A 21,217-nucleotide genomic window follows, 5' to 3' on the forward strand; every position below is an offset into this window, starting at 1 on the left:
GAAGTCCCAGGGGGCTGCTGGGGGCAAACACAGAACAGGCTGGTCCTGCAGGATGCCAATGGTTCCCCTGCCCCTCCCAGGTCCTTTCTGAATATTCCAGCACAGCCTGAGAATGTCCTTGAACTACACGACCCAAACTGAAGATCAGGTCCCATCTGCAGCCCCTCGAGGAGAACGTTCCCCTGCGTGAGGCTCCGAGGCTCTCAGGGCAGCCCAGGGAGCCAGCAGGCCCACCAGCATGTCACAATACAAGCTTTTTTCTCACCTTAGGAATTCTTGCCATTTTTTTCCTTTGCTTCCTAAACCTTAACAGCTTATCACGTTCCTGAAAGAACCAGATACACACATTAGCTGTTTTCACATAACTGTTTTTTTAAAATTAACTGTGTAATAGTCACTGGGCAATCTAGAAATAGTCCTGTCAGTGCCGGCCAGTGTTTCAAAACGAAGCCGCCATCAGTCAGGGCTGTCTGTGCCCTCTGGGAGGTGCACACAGCCCAACTACACAGAATTCAGGACAGTTTGAACCCAGCACTTGCAGTCTCAGCTCCTTCATTAAGGATTTGCAGGTTCCCAGTGCCTCCAAGTAAAGGTCTGAGGATTTATTGCTGCCATGAATTTTTCTGTTTGGTGGATATTATGTCACTCTTCAGAGAGTCACATCCATTTTTGATAGTACCAAAAAAAAAAAAAAAAGTCTTATTCTGGATTGCAAATACAGGCAAAGGCAGGACTGCAGAGGATTGGTAAGAGGATGCAATGACACTGTGGCCATTGATGATGTGCCACTCCCATCAGCCCAGTGGCAAACCCTAACACCAGCAGCAGTGAGAGGAGAAAACCAAAGACTTGGTTTGCTTGGCAACACAGGCAGTGCTGCAGACTTGGCAATGAAGAACACAGCAGTCAGGTTTATCCAGACATATCCGTGGCTTAGCTCCCCAGATCTTTACCAAGAGTAACAAAGGGATGAGTCGGGAAAGGGCAGGGACAGAACAGCCAGTGTGGGGGACACAAAGCTAGTGGTAATCAGACTCCAAAGAGAATGCAATTCCAAGGTGACCCTGAGGTGGGGAACACTCACTGTTGGCCATTAGGACAGGGTGACCATGCTGACTTTTGACTAGGAGGTCATCCTACCACTTGAAAAAAACTTTCTTCTCTCACCAGAGCTTTCGTCCCCACTATCACTACCTTTTTCTCTGGTGATCAACTTCTGCTGATACTGCCTTTGATAACATCTACACTGGGAAAAACACTGAGTTAGCTTGCTGTCTGATCAGAGTTTTAAGTGATAATAAACATCACCATGTCCTGTGTGCTTTTCATGAGTAGTAGTTTAAAGCTTACAGAAGATGAGGATAAAGTTAACTTCATTCTTACCATGACACTCTTCACATAGCCAGCAGTTTCCAGGGTCTAACAAGAAAGAATGAAATGATGCCACTAAGTGTACAGACATTAAAAAAAGAAAATAGTTTATTTTCTTGAGGACCATTAAGATTTGAGCATTTGCTCTTTCCAAAGACTGAGAACACAGCACTGCAGAGCACCCTCCTTGCACACAGCAATGCTACCCCTGGTGCTGCCTCCAGCTGAAGCAGCTCTGGGAGTTTCTCTGGCAGGTGCAGGGTCTGGGTCCCAGTGTATCTACTGGAGGTGCTGCAATGGTTCTGTCACACCAGGGCAGCACAGATTGAAGGGATTTTTCTAAACACTGCACCGCAGATAACTTATATTCTGGTCAAACACTACTGATCACAGCAATGCCCACTGTGCCCCACCGGTGCAGGCCAAGTCCATCAGCTGGCAGAGCCCCAGCACCCCTTGCTTGGGCTCCCTGCTCTTCTGCTGTGGCCTTAGCTGACCTGGCAGGACAGCTGCAGGGTTGCATCTTACCTTGGAGAGCTCATCAATGAGATTTTGCTGTTCAATGACTTGCAGTCTGAGGAAATCAACTTCTCTTTCTTCCTGGCTGTGGTCAAGGTCATTTAAAGAGCTCGGTCTCCTGATTGTTCCAGCTCTTTGCCTCTAAAAGAAACCCACGGGGCAGAAGAGGAAATGCTCAGAAGGCTTTGCCAAAGGACAGTCCACAGCCCTTCTTTTGCAGCTTGGGATGCACCTAAGGGCTGGTCTGGCAGCTCTGCTGCTCCCATCTGGCTGCAGACACAGGTAGAGCACAACACACCAGCTGCTCCTGCTCCTCACCTGCTGCCTGGAGCTCACGGCCACTGGGGAGGACAGCAGGAAGGAGGCTATTGCCCCAAAAAGAGGGGCAAGCAGCAGCTCAGCTGCTCCTGCCCTTCAGTTCTGCCAGAAGCTGTAGGGCTTGCTTTGCATGGAGAAGGAATCCAGAGAGTTGGGTCAAATGTTGCTTCTCTCCAGGTTCCTCTAATTGATCTGCAGCACCCATGGGGTGAGCTCAGCACTCCTACACCCATGCAGTGCCACAGCTTCCTCCCACCAGCTATTGCCCACTAACAATGTTCAACTGAAAGAACAGGAAAGAGTCACAAATGCTGATTTCCTAAGGATTACAAGGTGACTCTGGTACAAAAGTCCAAGGTGAAGTGGGGTGCTGTGTGCTGACATGAAAGCTGAGCAGCCAGTGACTGAGCAGTCCCCTGATCAAAACATGCATAGCTCATGTCATCTCTTTTCTTTAGAACTATTCCTTTTAATGCTAAACCCAAACATTTTACATAAAACAAAATGTGCTCCAGCCACAGGCCACTCAGTCATGCACCACAGAGCACCTCAGCAAGCACTGGAAAGGGTGAAGTTCCCTATTGAACTTACAAGTCTGAGATGGTGCCTGGCTCCACCAGCCCTGTGAGCACCAAGTCCCACAGTGTCCCTGCAGCACACAGACTTACCATTGCTATGTTTTCCTGTGTTACAAATTTCAATTTGTTTTCCATTCGACGTAAGGCATGTGACAATTCTTCATTCTTCCTACTAAGGCGTTTGTTTTTATCCAAAATGGGCTTATACTGACTTTCAGCTTCTCTAAGACGTTTTAACTGAAAGATAAAGAAAGAATAACACCTCCAGAGTGTTTATTTTTCATAAAAATATATGAATAATTTTCTTTAACTATCATACTAGCAGTATTTTCTCCTAATGTGAAGTGGAATTGATCAAAAGCTCTTGGTCTTTTCCATTGGGGAGCAGATGGTTCCTCCCTCATGAGGTACCCCATCTGTGCCACAAGTGCACCAAGCAGCAAACGTATTCATTTTGAATAAGAAATAAACCCAACTCCAGATAACGCCATCTTAAAAATCCATTGTTACCTAAGCAAGGATCACAGAATCCTAGGATCATGACCTGCTATGAAATGAATGTCTCTTCTGCGTTGCTTTAATACTGGAAGTTCATATTTGCCACTTAAAATACTCAAGTCTCTTGTTCTGGCGCTTTTCCTTTTTGTCCTCTTGAACAGGATTTTGGGGAACTAGTTCTCCTGAGGTTTATCTGTCCCACTGCAATATAAGCCACAAGTGACAGACAACCAAATTCTCAGAAGTTGTTTGCTGAAATATTCAGAGCTTAGTGAGACAAAATTGTGCTAAAATGGTATGAATTCAGTATTTACGAAAGACAAGGTAGGGCATTTCAGTCTGGGGCATATTACTTTTGGATCGTGTTGTGGTACTAGATCTTCTCTCTCAATAAATGGTTTTATATCTATAAATCAAGTATGGAGCAACACAGATGGGTGTGGTGTGGCTCACCACCAGACACAGGCTGCGAGGAGGAACTGGAATGGGCTGCCCAGGGAAGTGGTGGAGGCACCATCCCTGGGTGTGGCACTTAGTGCCATGGACTGGCTGATGTGGAGGTGTTGGTCATGGGCTGGACTTGATGGTCTTACAGGTCTTATCCAGCCTTGGGGATTCCGTGAGGAGCCAGCTCGTCCTGCAAGGATGTCCCACTGGCACAGGGGAATGCCCCTCAGCGCTTTGGGCAAGACAGGGAAGGAGAGGGCAGGGGAAGGAGAGGGCAGGGGAAGGAGAGGGCAGGGGAAGGAGAGGGCAGGGGAAGGAGAGGGCAGGGGAAGGAGAGGGCAGGGGAAGGAGAGGGCAGGGGAAAGAGAGGGCAGGGGAAAGAGAGGGCAGGGGAAAGAGAGGGCAGGGGAAAGAGAGGGCAGGGGAAAGAGAGAGCAGGGGAAGGAGAGGGCAGGGGAAGGAGAGGGCAGGGGAAGGAGAGGGCAGGGCGCTGCCCAGCCGCACTAACCAGCTCATTCCTCTCCTCGGACAGCAGCGCGTTCCGGTCCTCCAGCTTCCTGATGATGGCGCTCAGCTCAGCGATTTTCAGTTGGAAACGCCGGGCATCCTTTTCATCCAGCTGCTGTTCCTAAAACAAAGATCAACTGCAAATAACTGCTCGGAAGTGTACACGCAGTAGCAATATTTTTCCAAGCCCAAACTTTTTCTTATCCCCAATCCAAGCATTTCAAAGCATGACAGGGCAGAGTGTCCCCTACGTAACCTCACTGACCACTGGAAGCTGCAGGATGAGACCAACGGAAAGTTAGGAGTGAAAATGTAACAAAGTATGCAAATGCAGAAGTATGTGTATGCAAATACAAATTCATGAATGGTAAACTTGGAAACAGAAAAGGAAACATGAAAAATTAAGGCAATGTTTCCAGTGCATGCCACTGTTGAACTGAGTGCTGCAGGCATGTTACCCACTCTGAGGACTGTTATAGGAAAATGACATGGGGGAAATCCATGCAATTATACCATTGCATTAGCTTTTCTTCCATAAAGCTGTGGCCCTTATTGGGCTCTACAGGGCCACGCATAAAGCCAAAGGGGTAGCACTTTGAGTGAAAATGCCTAAATCAAATTATAAATTAATAGAAATATAGGCAGACGTGTTCTCGTTCAGAATCAGAGAGAAGTTACATCTATTTACAAATGTGACAGACATTTTCCCCTTCTCTAGGACTTGTTCTGCTGTTTGGCAGAAGCTTAGTACAAGTTGAAACAAGCAAATTAGAGCTGGTGGCACTTGGGGAGGTCTGGGGTTCCTCATTCAACAGGTGCAGGAGAGGCTTGGGACAAAGAATAGGAGAGATCGGTTTGCTCATGTACAAGTATTTAAACTTCTACTGGGAAAATTAAGGCTGTTGCAAAAGAAATCTTGATGAGAATCAGCAATGAAGAAAATTTGTGTAGGGCAGATCTATGAGGTCAGTGAACTGGGGCGGGGGGTGTGGTTAATATTAGCAAATTAAAGCCAAAAGCAGAAAGGTGCCATCGTTACATCGTGAAAAGGTGACTCAAATTTGACGTTCTGGACATTGCATTGTAGAAAAGCAGTGGGAGAGAACAGGTTAGCAGGTGTTTAATTCACTTCCTGGCCCACTGAAAGCGAGAGCACCCGGCAGCCCGAGCTGGCACCCGGCAGGGCCGCGGAGCCCCCGCGCCTCCATGCACCCCGTGCCTTCCCCATCTCCTCCCTTTGCAAACTGGCCTTGCACATCTGCTCACAGACCCCGCTGGCAGCAGGTCCCAAAGCCTAGCACACATACATGACTTGGTTAGAAATGCATTTGCATCATTTGTTGGCAAAAAGTGTGTCAAAGTGTCAAATTAAGGCAGGCGGCAGAGGTATGGTACAGTGAGGGAAAAGAAGAGGAAAAAGAACAGAAAAAAAATTCACCCTGCTCAGAAAACCAAACCAAACAAACCAGAAAACAAAATGACAAGAAAGCAAAAGCTCTCCCATAGCAAGGTCTGATCTTAAAGGTTTGGCTGACAAATGAGAGCAAGAAACCAGCGCCTCAGGGTTCCCCTGCCTGGCTATGGGAAAGCTGTTGCTCATGGGTGTGCTCATCAAGATTCTGTCACTTTGTGTCATTTTGTCACTCTCTCTCTGCTCTTTCCTGTAGGTGAAACCACGTGAAAGTGCTTACGGGGCTTCCCGAATGATCTGAAGCGTCTCCTGCACCACTTGCATAAGGAAGTTCCCGCTTGGGGCTGCTCAGATGCCGATCAGACTCTTTGATCTGGGAAAGTTGTTCATCTAAAGCCTCCTTTTGGAGCTGCAGTCTCTGAGCATGCCCGGCTTGAACCCCTAACTCTCTCTCCAGCACGTAGACTGCTCTGTCTTTAAATTTAATCTCCTCCATCTACAAGGAGAACAGAACACAATCACACAGGCAGGCAGCAGCTTGACAACAGCAGAGCATCTTACGACCCCAAACATGGCCAGGGAGCAGTTGCCTGGAGCTGGCAGCCCTGGACATGGAAAACACACCACCACCCTCTTGGAAACAGAACAGCCACCAGTATTGCACAGAGAACACACCAGCTGAACCCCTTCACCAGGCTCATGGAGAGCAGTCTTCTTCTGGGGGCTACCCAGAATAAAGCCTCTCTTTTCAGCAGGAATTTTTTTTCACTAAAGTGGTGGGGAAATAACCCACGTTCTCCCCACCATTTCAGAAGAACTTTTTAAAAAAATTAAAACCCAATATTCACATCACAATTTGGATTAGTTCACTCAAGCAATTCCATGATTTTGCAGCATTTTGCTTGGACATCACCTTCTGAAAAGCTGGAATTGTAACTTTAAAAGAAAAATACTAAAACCTGAATATCCTTTTGCTTTTCAAAATATAGCAAGAAAATGAATTTTTACAAGTCTTTTCCCAGAAGTCTCCCATGTGAGAAATTTGTTTAATTATCCCCTTCCCATGAAAGGTTTTGCTTATGCATGATCAACATTATGCAGTATCATAAAGTGCTTAAATGACAAATGTGCAGCTATCTCCAGTGCCCTCCTCTTTGCCTGCACTGCTCCTGCTGAGCTCAGGGAGCCATCCTCATGGCTGTGGGATCAAGCACATTGAATTTCCAGGTGTTCCAGGAATACTTTTCGAGGGAAAGCATACTTGGATTTTCTTCCACAGGCTGATGTGGAATTGCAGCCTCCCTCTCTGTGGAGCTGAGCCATGAGGATGGCTTCTGCCCTGCCTCATCAGGAAATATTACAGAGCACAGCCCAAAACCTCCCTGTATGCCCGTGAGGATGCACAGCACCACAGCAGCCTCCCGGGCTCTTCCCAGCTGAGCTGCACACACATACATTATACATGAACATCCAGCATTAATCACCCTCACACACCACAGGGCTGCCAAGTGTGCTTACAGACTGTGATTCCATGGAAATGAAGAAATCAGATGGTTCCCCTAAGATGCCAGTTCATCCCACTTCAAACAGTATATGTGAGCAACATTTTTGGCATAAGTTTATGAGACTTTACACATTTAATTTAAGTGATCAGTGTTTTTTTAACCATGCCTGCTTGAAATAGGAAAATTTTGGCTCGTGAGAACTGTTGGATACTTCTGTCTTTTATAGATTTGCCTGTAAACCTGGAAAAAATGACACTGTGAGTTAAGAGATGACTCAAAGCATTTTTTTCCCCCAATAACTGCAAAACCAGCCCCTTCTCCTTTTCCTCTCTGGGCGAGAGGGAAGTGATGGCAGTTCACAGACACCCAGCACTGGTGTCGGGAATGATCTCCATGGGGCGTGTTGGGCTGGGGGGGTTGTGATCACAGCTTGTGGCTGTGAAATACATCCTGTGGGAGGCGGCCCAGCAGTCTGGGGCATGCTGTCCCTCCCTTGCACAGCCTGGGGGCTGTGTCTGGCCCCAGTGGGGTGCCATGTCACCCCCTGGTCCCCACGCACGGGGGGAGCTCTGCTGCCCCAGCCTGTGTGCCCCCGGGTGTGGCAGCTGTGGGGAGGGCAGCCAGGCTACAGACCCACAGAGATCCCACACCAGCCTCAGGGAGGAGCCAGCCTGTGCCAGAAGACAGTGTAGGACAGCTCCTGACTACCTGCGTGGGAACTGTGTCCCAAGGTCAAGCAAAATTCCCATTCTTTTAGTAAAATCAAATGTACTTGGGCTGCTACTCTGTTAAAGGTCCTTTCCACAATTTCCATTAAGGCAACAGCCCACTAACTTTGAATGAAGCAAAGATGCCCCCTGAGGTCCTGCTGCTAAACACCTAATCAGGTGGAAATCTAAATGGATGTACAGATGAAAAGGCAGCACAGCATCAAATGATGATTTGTTTAAAACAAGCAGGATATTGGGGAGTTGATCCCTACTTGCATGAAAACAAAGTCATAGTACAACACAGGCAACACTTTAAATTAGGAGGAACAAAGAAACTGGAGAAAACACAAAACATTTCACAGTATTTCACCAATGGTTTGTTTTCCAGGAAAAACCCTACACATAATCTTCATAAACAACAAAGGAAACATCAGGATTCACATTTTGCTGCCTACCATTACATCCACATTTATGAGACATGCAGAGCAGCCTGACGCCTGCAGCCCAGTGTTAAACAGACCCAACTAAAGGAAGCACTTCACTGAAAAATATTATTTAGCACATTTCTCCCCAGCATTAGTAACGCTGAGAAAACGTAAAGGCAAGAAAGAAGGTGGAACTCTCTGGAAGGGGCACAGGTCATGGCAATTGTAAAGCCAGCGCGTAGCCTCCTGCTGGAGCCATCCCGCAGCAAACACGTCTCCCCGTGGACATGGTGTCAGAGCAATGGGGACATGAGAGGAGACCTGCCCCGGCCTCAGCCCTCAGGGGCAGAGGGGACAGAGCTGCTGGGCACCCATCAGCCAGGCTGGGTCACCCTCAGAGCCACCACCCCAGGGCACAGGTCCTGGCACACAGAGGGAACCTCCACCCCACACAGTCGGGCTCACCTTCACCTTCCTTCTCCTTTTCCTACCGTTTTCCTGAAGGCTCTGAAAGAAATAAATGCAAGTGCCTGTGTCCTGGTGACACATCTATCTCACCAGCAACAGCCAGTTCCAAGAACCAGTTTTTGCCAAATACTCTGCTAGGATAACTCCAGTTCTGACGCTGCACACGTCCAGTGACCGCGAGGTGTGTCCCACAGGCAGCTCGGGCAGTGGTGGCAGCAGCCCTGCAGGGTGACACTGCCAACTTGCTCGTGTTCCTCACTCAAGCTGTTCAAACCTGCTGACACTCCCACTGCACACCTAAGTCAGGCTGTCATGTAACACACAGCACCAAATCCACGCCTATTCCCAACACTGGGAACGATGGCAATGCAGCTGATACAACACAGGAGCAAGCTGAGATTTCAGGGTTTTGACCAGGTTGCTCCAAGCCCCATCCAACCTGACCTTGAACACTCCCAGGGATGGGGCAGCCACAGCTTCTCTGTTGTGAAGTTTTTAATATACAATGAAATCCTTCAGTATTCCAGGTTTAGAGTAATAAATACTGTTGCAAATGAGGTTCAAACTACAAATGATGGAAAAATCCCCACATTTGTAAGAAGGGATTATTCACCTTGAGTAATTTGTCTGCCTTTCAGTAGAGGATGACTGCTGAGACACCTTTATAACATCAAACACGGTGATTTTTTCACCATATAAGGGATTAAAATGAAGAAGATAAAGACTAAATCAATCACCAATAAAATTAATATTTAAAAAGTCAGCTTCCTACACTTTTCATCTGCTACTGTCCTTTAAATCAGGTATCTTCATTCATTTGCCACTGCCTAACAGGGAAATCTCAGGGAAGTGCCTGTAAACAGAGAGGTTCAGGGTGATTGATCTCCTCTTTGTCTGGGCTGTTGCATTGCTATAAGGAAACTGTGAAGGTCTCAACATAAAACGATCTTACATGAGGTATTAAAACAAGTTATTAAGCCTTTTGGTAGTCATCATGAACTAAATAAATACTTTTCACTCTTAAAAATCTCAGTTCTTCAGGTTTTCTGATTCTGTTCTAGTCCCCTTACAAATGAGGCAGGAGGAAGGGAGCTGCAGTGGCTGTTGCTGTTCAGCACTTCTTCTGAACAACCTACATTTAAGTAAAATTTAAGTGGTCTTTACCACACTGAATTTTAGTCCCCATTAAGCAAATTTTGAAGCCAGTTAATCTCAGGGACTTCTCCTGACTGAAGGGTTTGTTTCCTTGGATGTGGGAAACACTAACACAGGGTGTGCTGTTATAACTGGGAGACCATTTAAATGCAATTAAATACCTTTGTGTCATTTTTTAAGCTTTTTTAAGAGAGACAAATAAAAATTTAAACAAAGTTTCCTAAAATTATAAATCCTTTAGAAAGATGGTAGTTGCCATACCTACTTGTTACCACCTGCAAGGGACTTTCACCTTTCACAGTAACATCTTTCAAGCTGCTGAGGCAGGGAAAGCTGAGATGGGTGAGTTCTGCTGCTCTGGGGAAAGTCATGCTCAGCCTGCACAGACACACCCAGCACACCCACATGTGCAAACAGAGAACACAGGGACAGAGTAACGTGAACACAATTTTGCCAAACACATTCTCTCCTTTCCTGTGCTGTTCACAGAACAGAAAGCTGCTCAGTCCTGCTCTATGGGATCAGTCCAAAGCCACGAGCACCCACAAATAACAGCTACCCTGGCACCTGAAAAATAACTTGAATAAATAGCTCAACTTTTTATTTGGTATATACCAAGTAGGAACTGTTTCTAAAGAGAGAGGACACCTTGTCAGCTGTTACAAGCTGCAAGTGCCTGCCTGCAGTGCAAAACTACCACAAACTACCACTTGCAAATACTGCCCCTCTGCTGTCAGTGCTTGCTGTGTGTGCCGGGTCCTGGCCTGAGAGTGCCCATTGGCAGCTGCATTTGGAGCTCTCCTTGTGACCACAGGAATGTTTGGATTGAGTTCTCCTGCTGGGGATGAGTAGAGCACATGGGCAGGCACAGCTGGTTTGAGTGGTCAAGGGGCAGCTCTGCCCTCAGCAAGATCTGTGCTGGGAGAGGGGGACAGTGCAGGGATTCACCCGAGGAGCCTGGCCAGGAGGAAGCTCATTCACTGGCCCCGGGTTTGGTTTCATGCGACAACTTCACTGCTTCAAAGTTGCAGTAATTCAACAAAACAGACAGGCTCCTAGCAGAGGAGGCTGCTTTGAAACCCTGAGAATAAATACCCTGCATCTCCCTTGGCAAAACCTGACAAAAGTGGATGATGCTGAAGACCAAAACCAGCTCCAATTGGCTTAGAGTACATTTGACGGCTGGACGGTTCCTTTCTGCATAACATTGGAGCTTCCTGCCACTTCTATTGCTTTAAGGGCCATCTAACATCTTGCCCAAAGTCTAAACAAAGTGAGACATCAACAAATGTTTTTTTGTCTGTCCAATAATGAAAAAAAAACCCCAGTTTTAATTCGTAAGGAGAATACTGGATTCCTACTAACTCATGTTTTTAAAACAATCTTTGTCTGACTATGTATGGAAGTATTTTCCATAAGCTAAGTCTGCACAGATGTACTTGACTTGGAAATGAAAAACTGTTCCTACCAGAGATACATAACTTCAAAAATGTACTTTATGTTAAAGGGCTTCACATAATTACAAAGTCAAACAGGAATGAGTACAAGCTGTCTTCCTCTGTGCTGAATGAAAAGCCCAGGCACTGTTTCTCTAGGTGTGAAATAGTAATTTGCTCAAAGGTTATTTCCCCCTTTGATTAAAATCACTAAATGAAGCATCGTACACGATCACAGAGCTTTTAACATCCTGAGTGACTCCACCAGCAGCTCAGGGCTGGGTATCTGCCCCAGCTGTTCCCTGAGGGTGTGATCCCGTGCTCCAAGGGATGGATGGAGCTGCTCAGGCCAGGACACCCTGCGCTTCTCTGTCTCCTGCAGCCCCTAGAAGGCTCAATGAGCAGAACTCATTGATGGCCCCGATCTTAGAAAGGGAAAAAGCTCCATGTTCAGTAACAGTGTTTTGAGAATTGCCTCCTTTTCACAAAGAGAAGAGCTTTCCCCCTACAAGGCAGCACAGCCTTCCCCCTGGGAATGGCGGGGCCCTCCCCGCAAGGTGCCGGCAGCCAAGGGCTCCCCCTGGAAGCAGTGAAGGTGGAATCCATGGAGCTGAGAAGGCTTCAAGTCATTCAGGAAGCACTCAGGGCTTGGTAAAATGATGGCATCCAGTAATTTCATTAGTCCAGTTAGATAATCTGATTCTTTCAAGGAGGAATTTTTTAAAAAGTTTGATTTTCAAAGGGAATTTAGAAAAATATAACCTCAAACCACTCTGTTCCTTATCACTGAGAACATGTTTATTTTATAACTCCCACATTAGAGGCCATTAGTGTGGACTTTTCATGTAATGCAGCAATTTTATTTAGGATGTACAGGAGCCACCTTTTTGTTTTGAAGTACTAAATCAATGCATCTAGTAATGCATGTTTGGAGAAGGAAGTAATTACACTGCAGGATATTAGAACAGAATCAATAGATCAGTTTGTTATAAATGGTTTTAATATCCTCTTCATAAGTTACAATAATGCACCAGGGGGAAAACCCAGCCTAAAGTTTAAGAGAAGAGGTGGCTCAATAAAGGGTCCATCCCCCTGACCTGAGTCAGGGATCTGTCACCCTGTGCCAGATCAGGGGCTGAGGGTTGTGAGGACACAGGGGGGCTGTGCCAGCCCTGGGGTGGGACCTGCAGGGCTGCACTGCCAGGACCCACTGAACTGTCATGGTTGGAAAAGACCTCTAAGATCACCCAGTCCAACCAGGGCTGGGGGGACGGAAAACAACACAACCCACCCACCGACATGAACAAACAACAACAAAAAAGCAACGCCAAAACCACAACCACACACCCCCAAAAGCACACAAAAAACTCCCATGCCCACTACAGCATGTCCTGAAGTGCCACATCTACACGGTTCTTGAGCACCTCCAGGGAGGTACCTCCACCACCTCCCTGGGCAGCCTGTTCCAGGGCCTGACCACGCTTTCAGTAAAGAAATTCCTCCTAATATCCAGTCTAAACCTCCCCTGGTGTAACTTCAGGCCATTTCCTCTGGTCCTGTTGTTATTCCCTTGGGAGAAGAGGCCAACACCCACCTCCCTACAACCTCCTTCCAGGTAGTTGTAGAGAGCAATGAGGTCTCCCCTCTGCCTCCTCTTCTCCAAACTGAACATCCCCAGTTCCCTCAGCCTCTTCTCATAGGACTTGTTCTCCAGACCCCTTCCCCAGCTTGGTGTCTCTCCTCTGGACACGCTCCAGCCCCTCAATGTCCTTCCTGTAGTGAGGGGCCCAGACCTGCACCCAGTGCTGGAGGTGCAGCCTCATGCTTTGACTTGGAGCAGGTCTGTCAGCTGGTTGTGTGCTTTCAAATTTTTTTTTAGGATTTGGTTAATAGTCAAGGGATAACAACTTAGAAGAGACACGAATGAGTTTACTCTGAGACACTGACTACTACAAAAAGTGTGGCAAACCCCCGAAGGTGGTAACTTCAAATCAAAACTGAGGCAAAGCCGAAACTGCACATCACAAGAATATGGGTGCTATGTTTGTTCCCATGTCCTTGGGAATGGCAGCAGCACTTCAGGGACAGTTCTGCAGATCAGCTGCACTCTCACCAGACTGTGAGTGGTGAGACCACCAAGGGGACAGTGGAGAAGAAATCATCCCAAAACCCAGAGAGTGTCAGTGGCCTGGCAGGCTCTCATGCAAGGACTTCCCCTCTCAGAGGGACTCTCCCTCCCACAGGAGGTTCTCCCCTTTTCCAAGCAGCATCATCCATTTGATGATTGGGTAAAGCTCATCATGGGGTGCTTACAGGAACTAAGGCAGGGAAAGGGAGGGACCAAGGTGGATCAGTAAGGACCAAAAGGTGGGCAAACAGAAGCCAAGAAACAGAATTGTGTTACAGAATTCCCTGAACCAGCTAGTAACCCAAAGCCTCTTCCTGACATCTGAAATATGAACAGCATTAATGGACACTGACACAGGTAAAAAATTTCCTTACCAAACATCCTGATTGTTTTTTTAAATCATTTTGCCATCTCTACTAGCAAACATAGACCAGATTTGAAGCAAGCTCTAGGAGTCTGAACCCCTCTCCTTTTTCGCTCATCTAAGTCCAGCACTGAACTTTCATTTACTTACTATAAATAATATAACTGTAGTAAAAGCACAGATGTAGACAGCAACACATACCAGTCTACGAATTTCTCTCTCACACTCCCTTTTAATTCTGCTGATTTCCTCTTGATGCAGGTGATACACACTCCTTATCTCTGCTGCTTTAATTTTGTCAGCCTGGATGACCACAGTCAAAGCCTCTTCCACTTGTTTCTTAGCCCCCTTCAGCTCTGAAATTTCTTGCTGCATTTTTATTTTCTCAACTTCAAACCCCTTCTTGGCCTCCTCCTTTGCCTCTGTCAGCAGCACCGTTTTCATCTTGTCAGGACCCCCATCCCGTACAGCATTGAGAAGGGTCTGTAGTCTCTGGATTTCATTATCTTTAATTTTTATTACTCTAAGCAGTTCAGCTTCATGCTGCCTCAAAAGTGCTTCTCGAACAGCTTGGAGCTCCTTCATTTTCTCTTCATGAAGTTTGACTTTAAGCTCAGTTACCACCACTGTGCTCTTGTGCTGTTCGTGCTCTCTGATCTGCTTAACCTCCTGATTTTTCTCTCTTTCCAACTTGCTGACCTACAAGGAAAAACAAAGAAGTATTTTTAATCAACGATGATTAATACAAATCATGATATTATCTATGAATGCTATGGATCACTTTACAAAATTAGGTCTTAAGGCTCTATGTCTGTGCCTGAAAACAGGGTCCTCAGCCTTAAAACTGCAAATGCTGTTGCAAAATGAAAGGATTAACAGTGCTCTATTTAAATATATATTCACACACCTCTAGAAGCTTCTTTAAACATTAGATTCTTAGTCTGCAATGCCTAATAATGATGCAAATTAATGGAAACAGGCAGAATATGATTCTGTCCCTGCATGGTAATGCATGTCTCTATTAGCATTGTGGGACCAAAAAACCCCAAAATCTACCAGTGGAAACTAATTTGAAGGATTAGGGAAAAGCAAATAAATTTTTCATGCTCTCACTGAGAAGTGGTCTGAAGGTGATGGCTGAAAGCTCTTGAAGTTGAAGCTCAAGCTGCATCAGCTGCTGCTCCCTCAAAGCCCAGGGTGAGCCTGGGGCTCCTGAGCCTTTGGCAATCAGAGGGGGAGGCAGAGCTGAGGCCTGTGACTGTGCATCTGAAAACGGTAAGCAGCCAGGTGGGAGGATTTAAAGCATAAAACCCAAATGAAATCAGTGTGAAGGGAAGACTCAAAGTGAATTTCTTAACAAGACAAAATTGCACTCAAACCCCTCTGGGCAGCCACCCCCTGTAAACAGGTAAATATTTACCGGGAAAAGCTGCAGCAAGAGAAACTAGGATGTGGCCAGCCTTCAGCCCACTGCTACCATCATGCCACCTGTTGCCAGCAGATGTGTGTTTTTCCAGATGTTTTGCTGGCATGCAGCTGTGTAGGTTTCCCGGCTGGTTTCTTCCTGGATGGCAGCAGCAAGTTGTGCTGCCTGCTGGCCAGCCCTGCTCGGCTTTCCCACCCAGGGCCAGGCTGCTGCAGCCCCCTCGCCCTCAGAGACCTTTTGTACCCCGGGCACCTCACGGCGAGGCAGAGGAGCAGCTGCAGGAGAGGGGCTGCCCCGCGTTCCCCGGGAGGCTGGCTCGGGCGCAGCAGGCGGGCAGCGCGGCCAGCGGGCAGTGCCCAGAAGCAACCGGCTGCCGGCGTTGCCCCCGCGGGAGGGAAGGAAAAGGTGCACACCTTACTCTTTTCTTGCTGGAGCTCTATCTGGATGTCAGTGAGCTTGGCCCTGAGCTCTTCGTTGGCAGCCTGCAAGGCAGCCAAGGCGTCCAGCTTCTCCCCCCGGGCGCGGCTGCCCGAGGCCTTCTTGGACATGGTGCCGGCAGGGAGCGGCGTGCGGCCCCGCGGCGTCTCGGCCTGGCCTCCGTCCACTACATCTTCTTGCTCGCCTGGAAGGAGGGAAATCACAGCAGCAGTGTCAGAGCCCGGCGGGCCGCGCCGCGCCCGCCGAGAGCACGCCGAGACGCAGCACCTTCCCGGGAAGCACAATCAGCCCGCTGGAGGGACCCTTCCCTGGACCAAGCACGGGCTGGATGCCTTGTCATGTGTGACAGTATTTTCTTCTACACCTGTCCAGAGCAAAAGGCCTAAATCACAAACTCTGAACATTTTCTGTCACTGCGGTTGCACTGAAATTCACGCAGCGGAGGGGACGTGGATGCTCTGGAGGCTTGTCCGAGCACCATCCCCTGGCAGTGTGACTGGAGACAGCAACAGCTGCGAAACCAGGACAGGCAGAACACTCCTGCCCTCCTCTTTACAGAGGAGTTTTAAGAAAAGCAATGTCCAGTTTTCTACAAATACCTTTCAGAAATCCATGGTGAAGATAATAAAAGTCATAAAAATAGCAAGAAGCTAGAGAGGCAAGCAGAGGTTACACAAAGGCAGCAGAAGTTTCCCACACAGAAGTTTGTTGTGTCAGCAAAACAGCAATTAGATCTATATACATTTGTCTAAGCCTGGTGACAATGTAGCAGTTTATTTACACTACCAGGTTTCCAGTTAAATCTAAGCAAACAAAACTGAGACAAGGAAATTCACTCTATTAAACAGCACAGAACCAGGCAAAAGGGGACCCAGCTTCACCAGCTTCGTGCATTGATAGAGTTTGTGCCAACCCATCAGTCCCAACAGTCATAAACGATACCATATACACAATTTATAATGATAACTTCAGGTTCATCAGCGAAACAAATACTATCATATTAAGAACAGTGCTAAAAACTACACTCATTTGCTGATTTTTATATATATTTTTTTTTCAAAGTTCTCCAGCAGCCTTTGCCCAAGCACAAAGAGCAGTGTTCTGGAAGGGGTGAGCAGAATTAAAGCCCACAGAGGTTGTGCCAAAGTTAAAACATTGAATTATCAATGAAACCCAAGGGTCCTTTGTAATAAGTACTCGTAAGGAAAGAGGGATAAGAGTTTTTGAAAACTCATCTCCTTGTAAAAAAGACCTTACGTGCTAGCATAGGCATAGGTAGCCAAAGAGCAAGACACAAACTCACTCCAATGATCTTGCAATCCGAGACAAAGACAGATAAAGGTGGTTTTCCATGTTAATACCATTTTTATGCTGCATCCATCCTATGGCTCAGAAAACTCTGACAGAGTTCCATGTGAAAATAAACAAACAGCCTATTCTCCAAATCAAGTGAAACCCCTGTGATTTATGAGTTGTCTGCACGGGGGTGACCTTGACTGAAGTTACCACAGCTTCTCCTTCCTCATTTGGTTAATTTCTCATAGCTGTTGGAGCAGACAGTTAATTAGTGTCATGCAGTTGATCACTCTGGGCTGAACAAGCCAGTAGGAGGGTGTTCAGGTTGCTGCCAGTTCTTCCTCTGGGCAGTATTTAACTCAGAGCTCATCAATAGCATGAGAAGATTTGATTAACAGAAACATGAGGATAGCAAGAAATTCTGGGCAAATACTGTGTCCTGGGGGCTTCGCCTTGCCCTGGAGCAGTAGGATGTAGGTACCATGTGCTCCATCCCACAACAGGGATGCTTCCCCAATGTTTTTTTCACACTCTGTACACCTTCTGAATGAACTTCTCTTGTAACAACACTACTTAGTCAAATCACTACGGAAGGAGAATTTCCACACTACTGCACAAGCTCCCTGGTAATCATCCCAAGCAACTTTTCTACCTGTGGATCCAGACTCTGGCTGTGCAAGGCCAGGTCACTCTTACGGAAAAGATAAACAGCAACACAGAGACAGTTGCCTCAGCTTCTCTAGACAAGGCTGAGTGGTATAAAAGTTTTCAAACTGTCCATGGAAAGCTATTAATGGGAGTTAAATGATGACTGAAAAACTCAGGGGAGCAGCTCACGTGATCACCCTGCAGGTCCACACTCAAGGAGATGGACAATGGGGAAACACCAGCAGCAAAGGGAAGGGCCAAAAGGATGTGGAGAGAACTGGATAATCCTAAAGACCTTGGCAGCAGAGGAGGTCTGAAACCCAGGGGTGAAAAGGCTCTGACTTTCAATCCATTTGTCACGTAAGACTTGGGCCAACTTCTGAGCCAAGGAGGAGGACAAAATGGTTTCATTCTTTTGGAGTGAATGGCAGAAGGGATTGGGAATTTTCCAACAACATGTACATTTGCAGAAGAATGTAAAATCTAATGAAAAAAATTTCAGTGGAAAACTTTGACTTGCTTAGATTAAACTATATCCTAAACAGATTATAGGTATTTCTCAGTCCAAAACTTATTTGGATTTGTTTTTAACTGTTGTTACATTTCTAGTTTGAAGTAAATCTTTGTTTTAAAGATCTATTGAATTTATTCTATAAAACACAGAAAATCCCTCAAATTCAGGGAAAAGTTTCCAGCCTTGTCAATACTAACCTTATTAAAGTGGATAACAACCTTTTGGATGATGACCTTCAATGCTTTGGTTTATTCATCTTGACTCATAGTGAAAACCACAACAGAGCAGCACTGTTCCCTCTCCAAGCACCAGTGAAGAGGCTTAACAATACAGGGCAGCTGTAATTACAAAATAACAATAGATAACGATACTAAAATATCAATATAATAATAGTAACTGCATAATAATAGCAATATAATAATAATAATAAATAATAACAACAGCCTGGTTTGAATTCTAAGAGCAAAACCCTTCACAATTAGGGAGAAGAGAGCAGAGGGAGGCAGCTGCACTGGGGGATACAGAGATGGGATATGGAGCTGGGAGCACTGGCTGGAGTTTGGGAGTAACCAGGCAGAGCTGCTGAGGGCTGGGGAGATCAAGCAGGACAAGCGGGCACTAGAAATCTACACTGGGTCAGAGTAGGAGGGGAAAGGCTGAGACTTAGAGAAAGAGTAGGAGAAATAAAAAATTCCTGGCATTAGTTGCCCAAACCAAGGCATACAACAAACAGCCACAATTCTGATGTTTCTTAGCCAGGTTTGACTTTGCAGCCTTGAAGTTTCTAGTGAAAGAAATGTTTGGCTGGTCAAAGAAATAGCAATAAATACAATTCTACAGATACTGTCTGAAAAACCTATTAACAGGAGTAGATGTTCTTGGTACTTACGATTCCTGCTTCTTTGTGTGAGGAGATGCAAGACACCAGTGATTGCTCTGCAGTGGAGATCCTAAACCCTCCTTTCTTTAGAGACAAAAAATGGGGCAGTCTCTAGCCACAGGCACTGAACTCTACCCATGGAGTGAATGAAGCATTTGTGCATACTACAATTATTTTCTTAAGTAATATGTTATAACATATGTTAGACACAGTAGCAGGAGTCAGGTTATTTCACCACCTTAGGAAATGAGAAGCAGCATAACAGAAGATTTTAAATGCTGACATTTGAATGCCAGACAAATCATCATTGGAACAATACAGGGATTTTCGAGACTCATCAGTCAGAGGGATTATTTTTTTCCAGACAAGAGCTACAAGAATTTTTGGTAGTTTTCCTTACAGAAAAAAACCCTAAGGAACTGATATGGCAAAAACGTTCTTAGAGAAGCAGAAGCCCAGCAGCTGGCTTTCTGGGAGAGAGCATCTGGAACGGTGCAGAGTGGTCAGACACCCTGGGCACACACTCCCTGGGGATCAACCCTTCCCCTACCAGGTGCTGGTGGGGCCTCAGGGAGCCCCTGGGGGCTCCATGCAGAGGAGCACAGCATCCTGCCCCTCCCCAGCAACACCGAGATCTCGCATCTCCAAGCACGTTTTGCCCGGTGGGAATTCTGTCTGAGTTCTATTTGCAGCACCACGTGTCCTCAGACTTTCAGTGTCTCAGCTTTTAAATTTTGTTTTAAATGTTATAGAGGTTTCCTTGCACGAGTTGACAGATTTCAGGCTAGACAACTTAGGAAAGGCTGGGCCCAGACCCTCAGGCAGTCCCAGCCCTAGAGCTGACAGAGCAGCTCAGAGGAACAGCAGCACCAGGGAGCTGGGCAGCACCCCAGGAGGACCCATGTCCTGTAAAACCACTCCCCTCGTCTTTGCATTTTGACCTTTTTTTATTTTTCTTAGGTTTTTTGTGTTATGCAGAGAGGGCATCTATAAGACACATCATCTTAGCAGAGAAGTCTTCGTGTGTTTTGATTCTGGGGGAATATATTATGCATATGATTCCTGGCATGTTTGATATTGAAAATAGCATTAATAATGCATCATAAGCTGCCTTTAGCAGGGCTTGTCATTCTTTTTTTGCCTCCTGACTTGCAATTCAGACATCAAGGCTAATTGGAAAATGTGTTTTCTAGGTAGCAGTTTCTGAGATCAATGTTTCACTGCACTGAAAAATAAATTAATAATTCCCCACCCAAAGTGCCAATATCTTCAGCAAAACATAACTTGAGAAATGCACTATTCTTACAAAGACTGAACATTTCAAATGGATGGTACAGCCTTGTGATCACTGTTGTCTTCTATTTTTGACAAATTGTTATGATTAATAAGTTTATACAAAACTTTTGAGTCTCTGGTGGAACTCAAAATATTATAATGGAAAGAAAATGTAATATTGCCTATGGCTGAATTCCCACTTCCTCATATGGGGAAGCTCTTGTTGAGTAATCTTGATTTTTCACTTCGGATTTCAGCAGCCTGGAGATCTGAATACAGGAAAATGTATTTTCCTCTGGAAAGGTATTTTAAGCTAAGCCAAAGTGCTCTGCCAATTTAATCCCCTCACATGCTGGTTTTGTGGTGTGGTGGTTTTTTTCTATACAAACATTTGTCACAAATACTGTGTTATTCCCTCAGCTGCAATGTGAGGAGAAGAAAAGCTGTTGGAAAAGACATGGAAAATGCAGTAAGCAGGCAGCAAGCCTTGGAAGCCCTGAGAGCAACGAATAATTGCCAAGACACATCTTGTCACATATGTAAAGTTACGTTGCACCGTTCCTGTACACATCCCAGGAGGGGTTTTTTCCCCCTTGTGCTGTTTTAGGTACAGGTTAAATGGAAACAAGTTTGATAAAACACTTCTTTTAAAAAAATGCAACTCAGCTGAAACTGCCAAAGGGGCACACCAGTCTTGACCATGTCCTTGCTGAGGAAGTTTTGGGTTCAAAACAACCCCTTTCCTCAAAGCCACTGGGAGGCCCCAGGGGGAGCAGCAGGGACCAGGACTCTCCTCACAGAGAGACACGTGTGCTCAGGGTCCTCCAACCCACTGCCCTGCCTGCTGGGAATCAGTGCCTGGCCTTGAAGATCCCCACTTCAAACAGAGCCACCAGGCAC

The 21,217-nt window shown here is 46.2% G+C and overlaps 1 protein-coding gene across 29 annotated transcripts in view; it reads right to left on the reverse strand.

The window, feature by feature from the left end:
* The window catches only part of JAKMIP3 (Janus kinase and microtubule interacting protein 3), a 79,838-nt gene that overhangs the window by 33,043 nt on the left and 25,578 nt on the right, over window positions 1-21,217 (reverse strand). For 17 of the 29 annotated variants that reach the window (XM_051617571.1, XM_051617568.1, XM_051617570.1 and 14 more), the window contains 9 exons: window positions 18,360-18,500; window positions 15,680-15,888; window positions 14,042-14,539; window positions 5,930-6,145; window positions 4,240-4,359; window positions 2,877-3,023; window positions 1,900-2,031; window positions 1,384-1,419; window positions 266-325 (listed from right to left, as the gene is read on the reverse strand). In XM_051617571.1, coding sequence (XP_051473531.1) covers window positions 266-325; window positions 1,384-1,419; window positions 1,900-2,031; window positions 2,877-3,023; window positions 4,240-4,359; window positions 5,930-6,145; window positions 14,042-14,539; window positions 15,680-15,814 — 1,344 coding nt within the window. In that variant the 5' untranslated portion in view covers window positions 15,815-15,888; window positions 18,360-18,500. The remainder of the gene's footprint in view (window positions 1-265; window positions 326-1,383; window positions 1,420-1,899; window positions 2,032-2,876; window positions 3,024-4,239; window positions 4,360-5,929; window positions 6,146-14,041; window positions 14,540-15,679; window positions 15,889-18,359; window positions 18,501-21,217) is intronic. The other 12 variants (XM_051617583.1, XM_051617586.1, XM_051617581.1 and 9 more) reach the window with 3 other exon arrangements.

Source organism: Apus apus, chromosome 4, assembly GCF_020740795.1.
Source record: "Apus apus isolate bApuApu2 chromosome 4, bApuApu2.pri.cur, whole genome shotgun sequence".
NCBI classification, from domain to species: Eukaryota; Metazoa; Chordata; class Aves; order Apodiformes; family Apodidae; genus Apus; species Apus apus.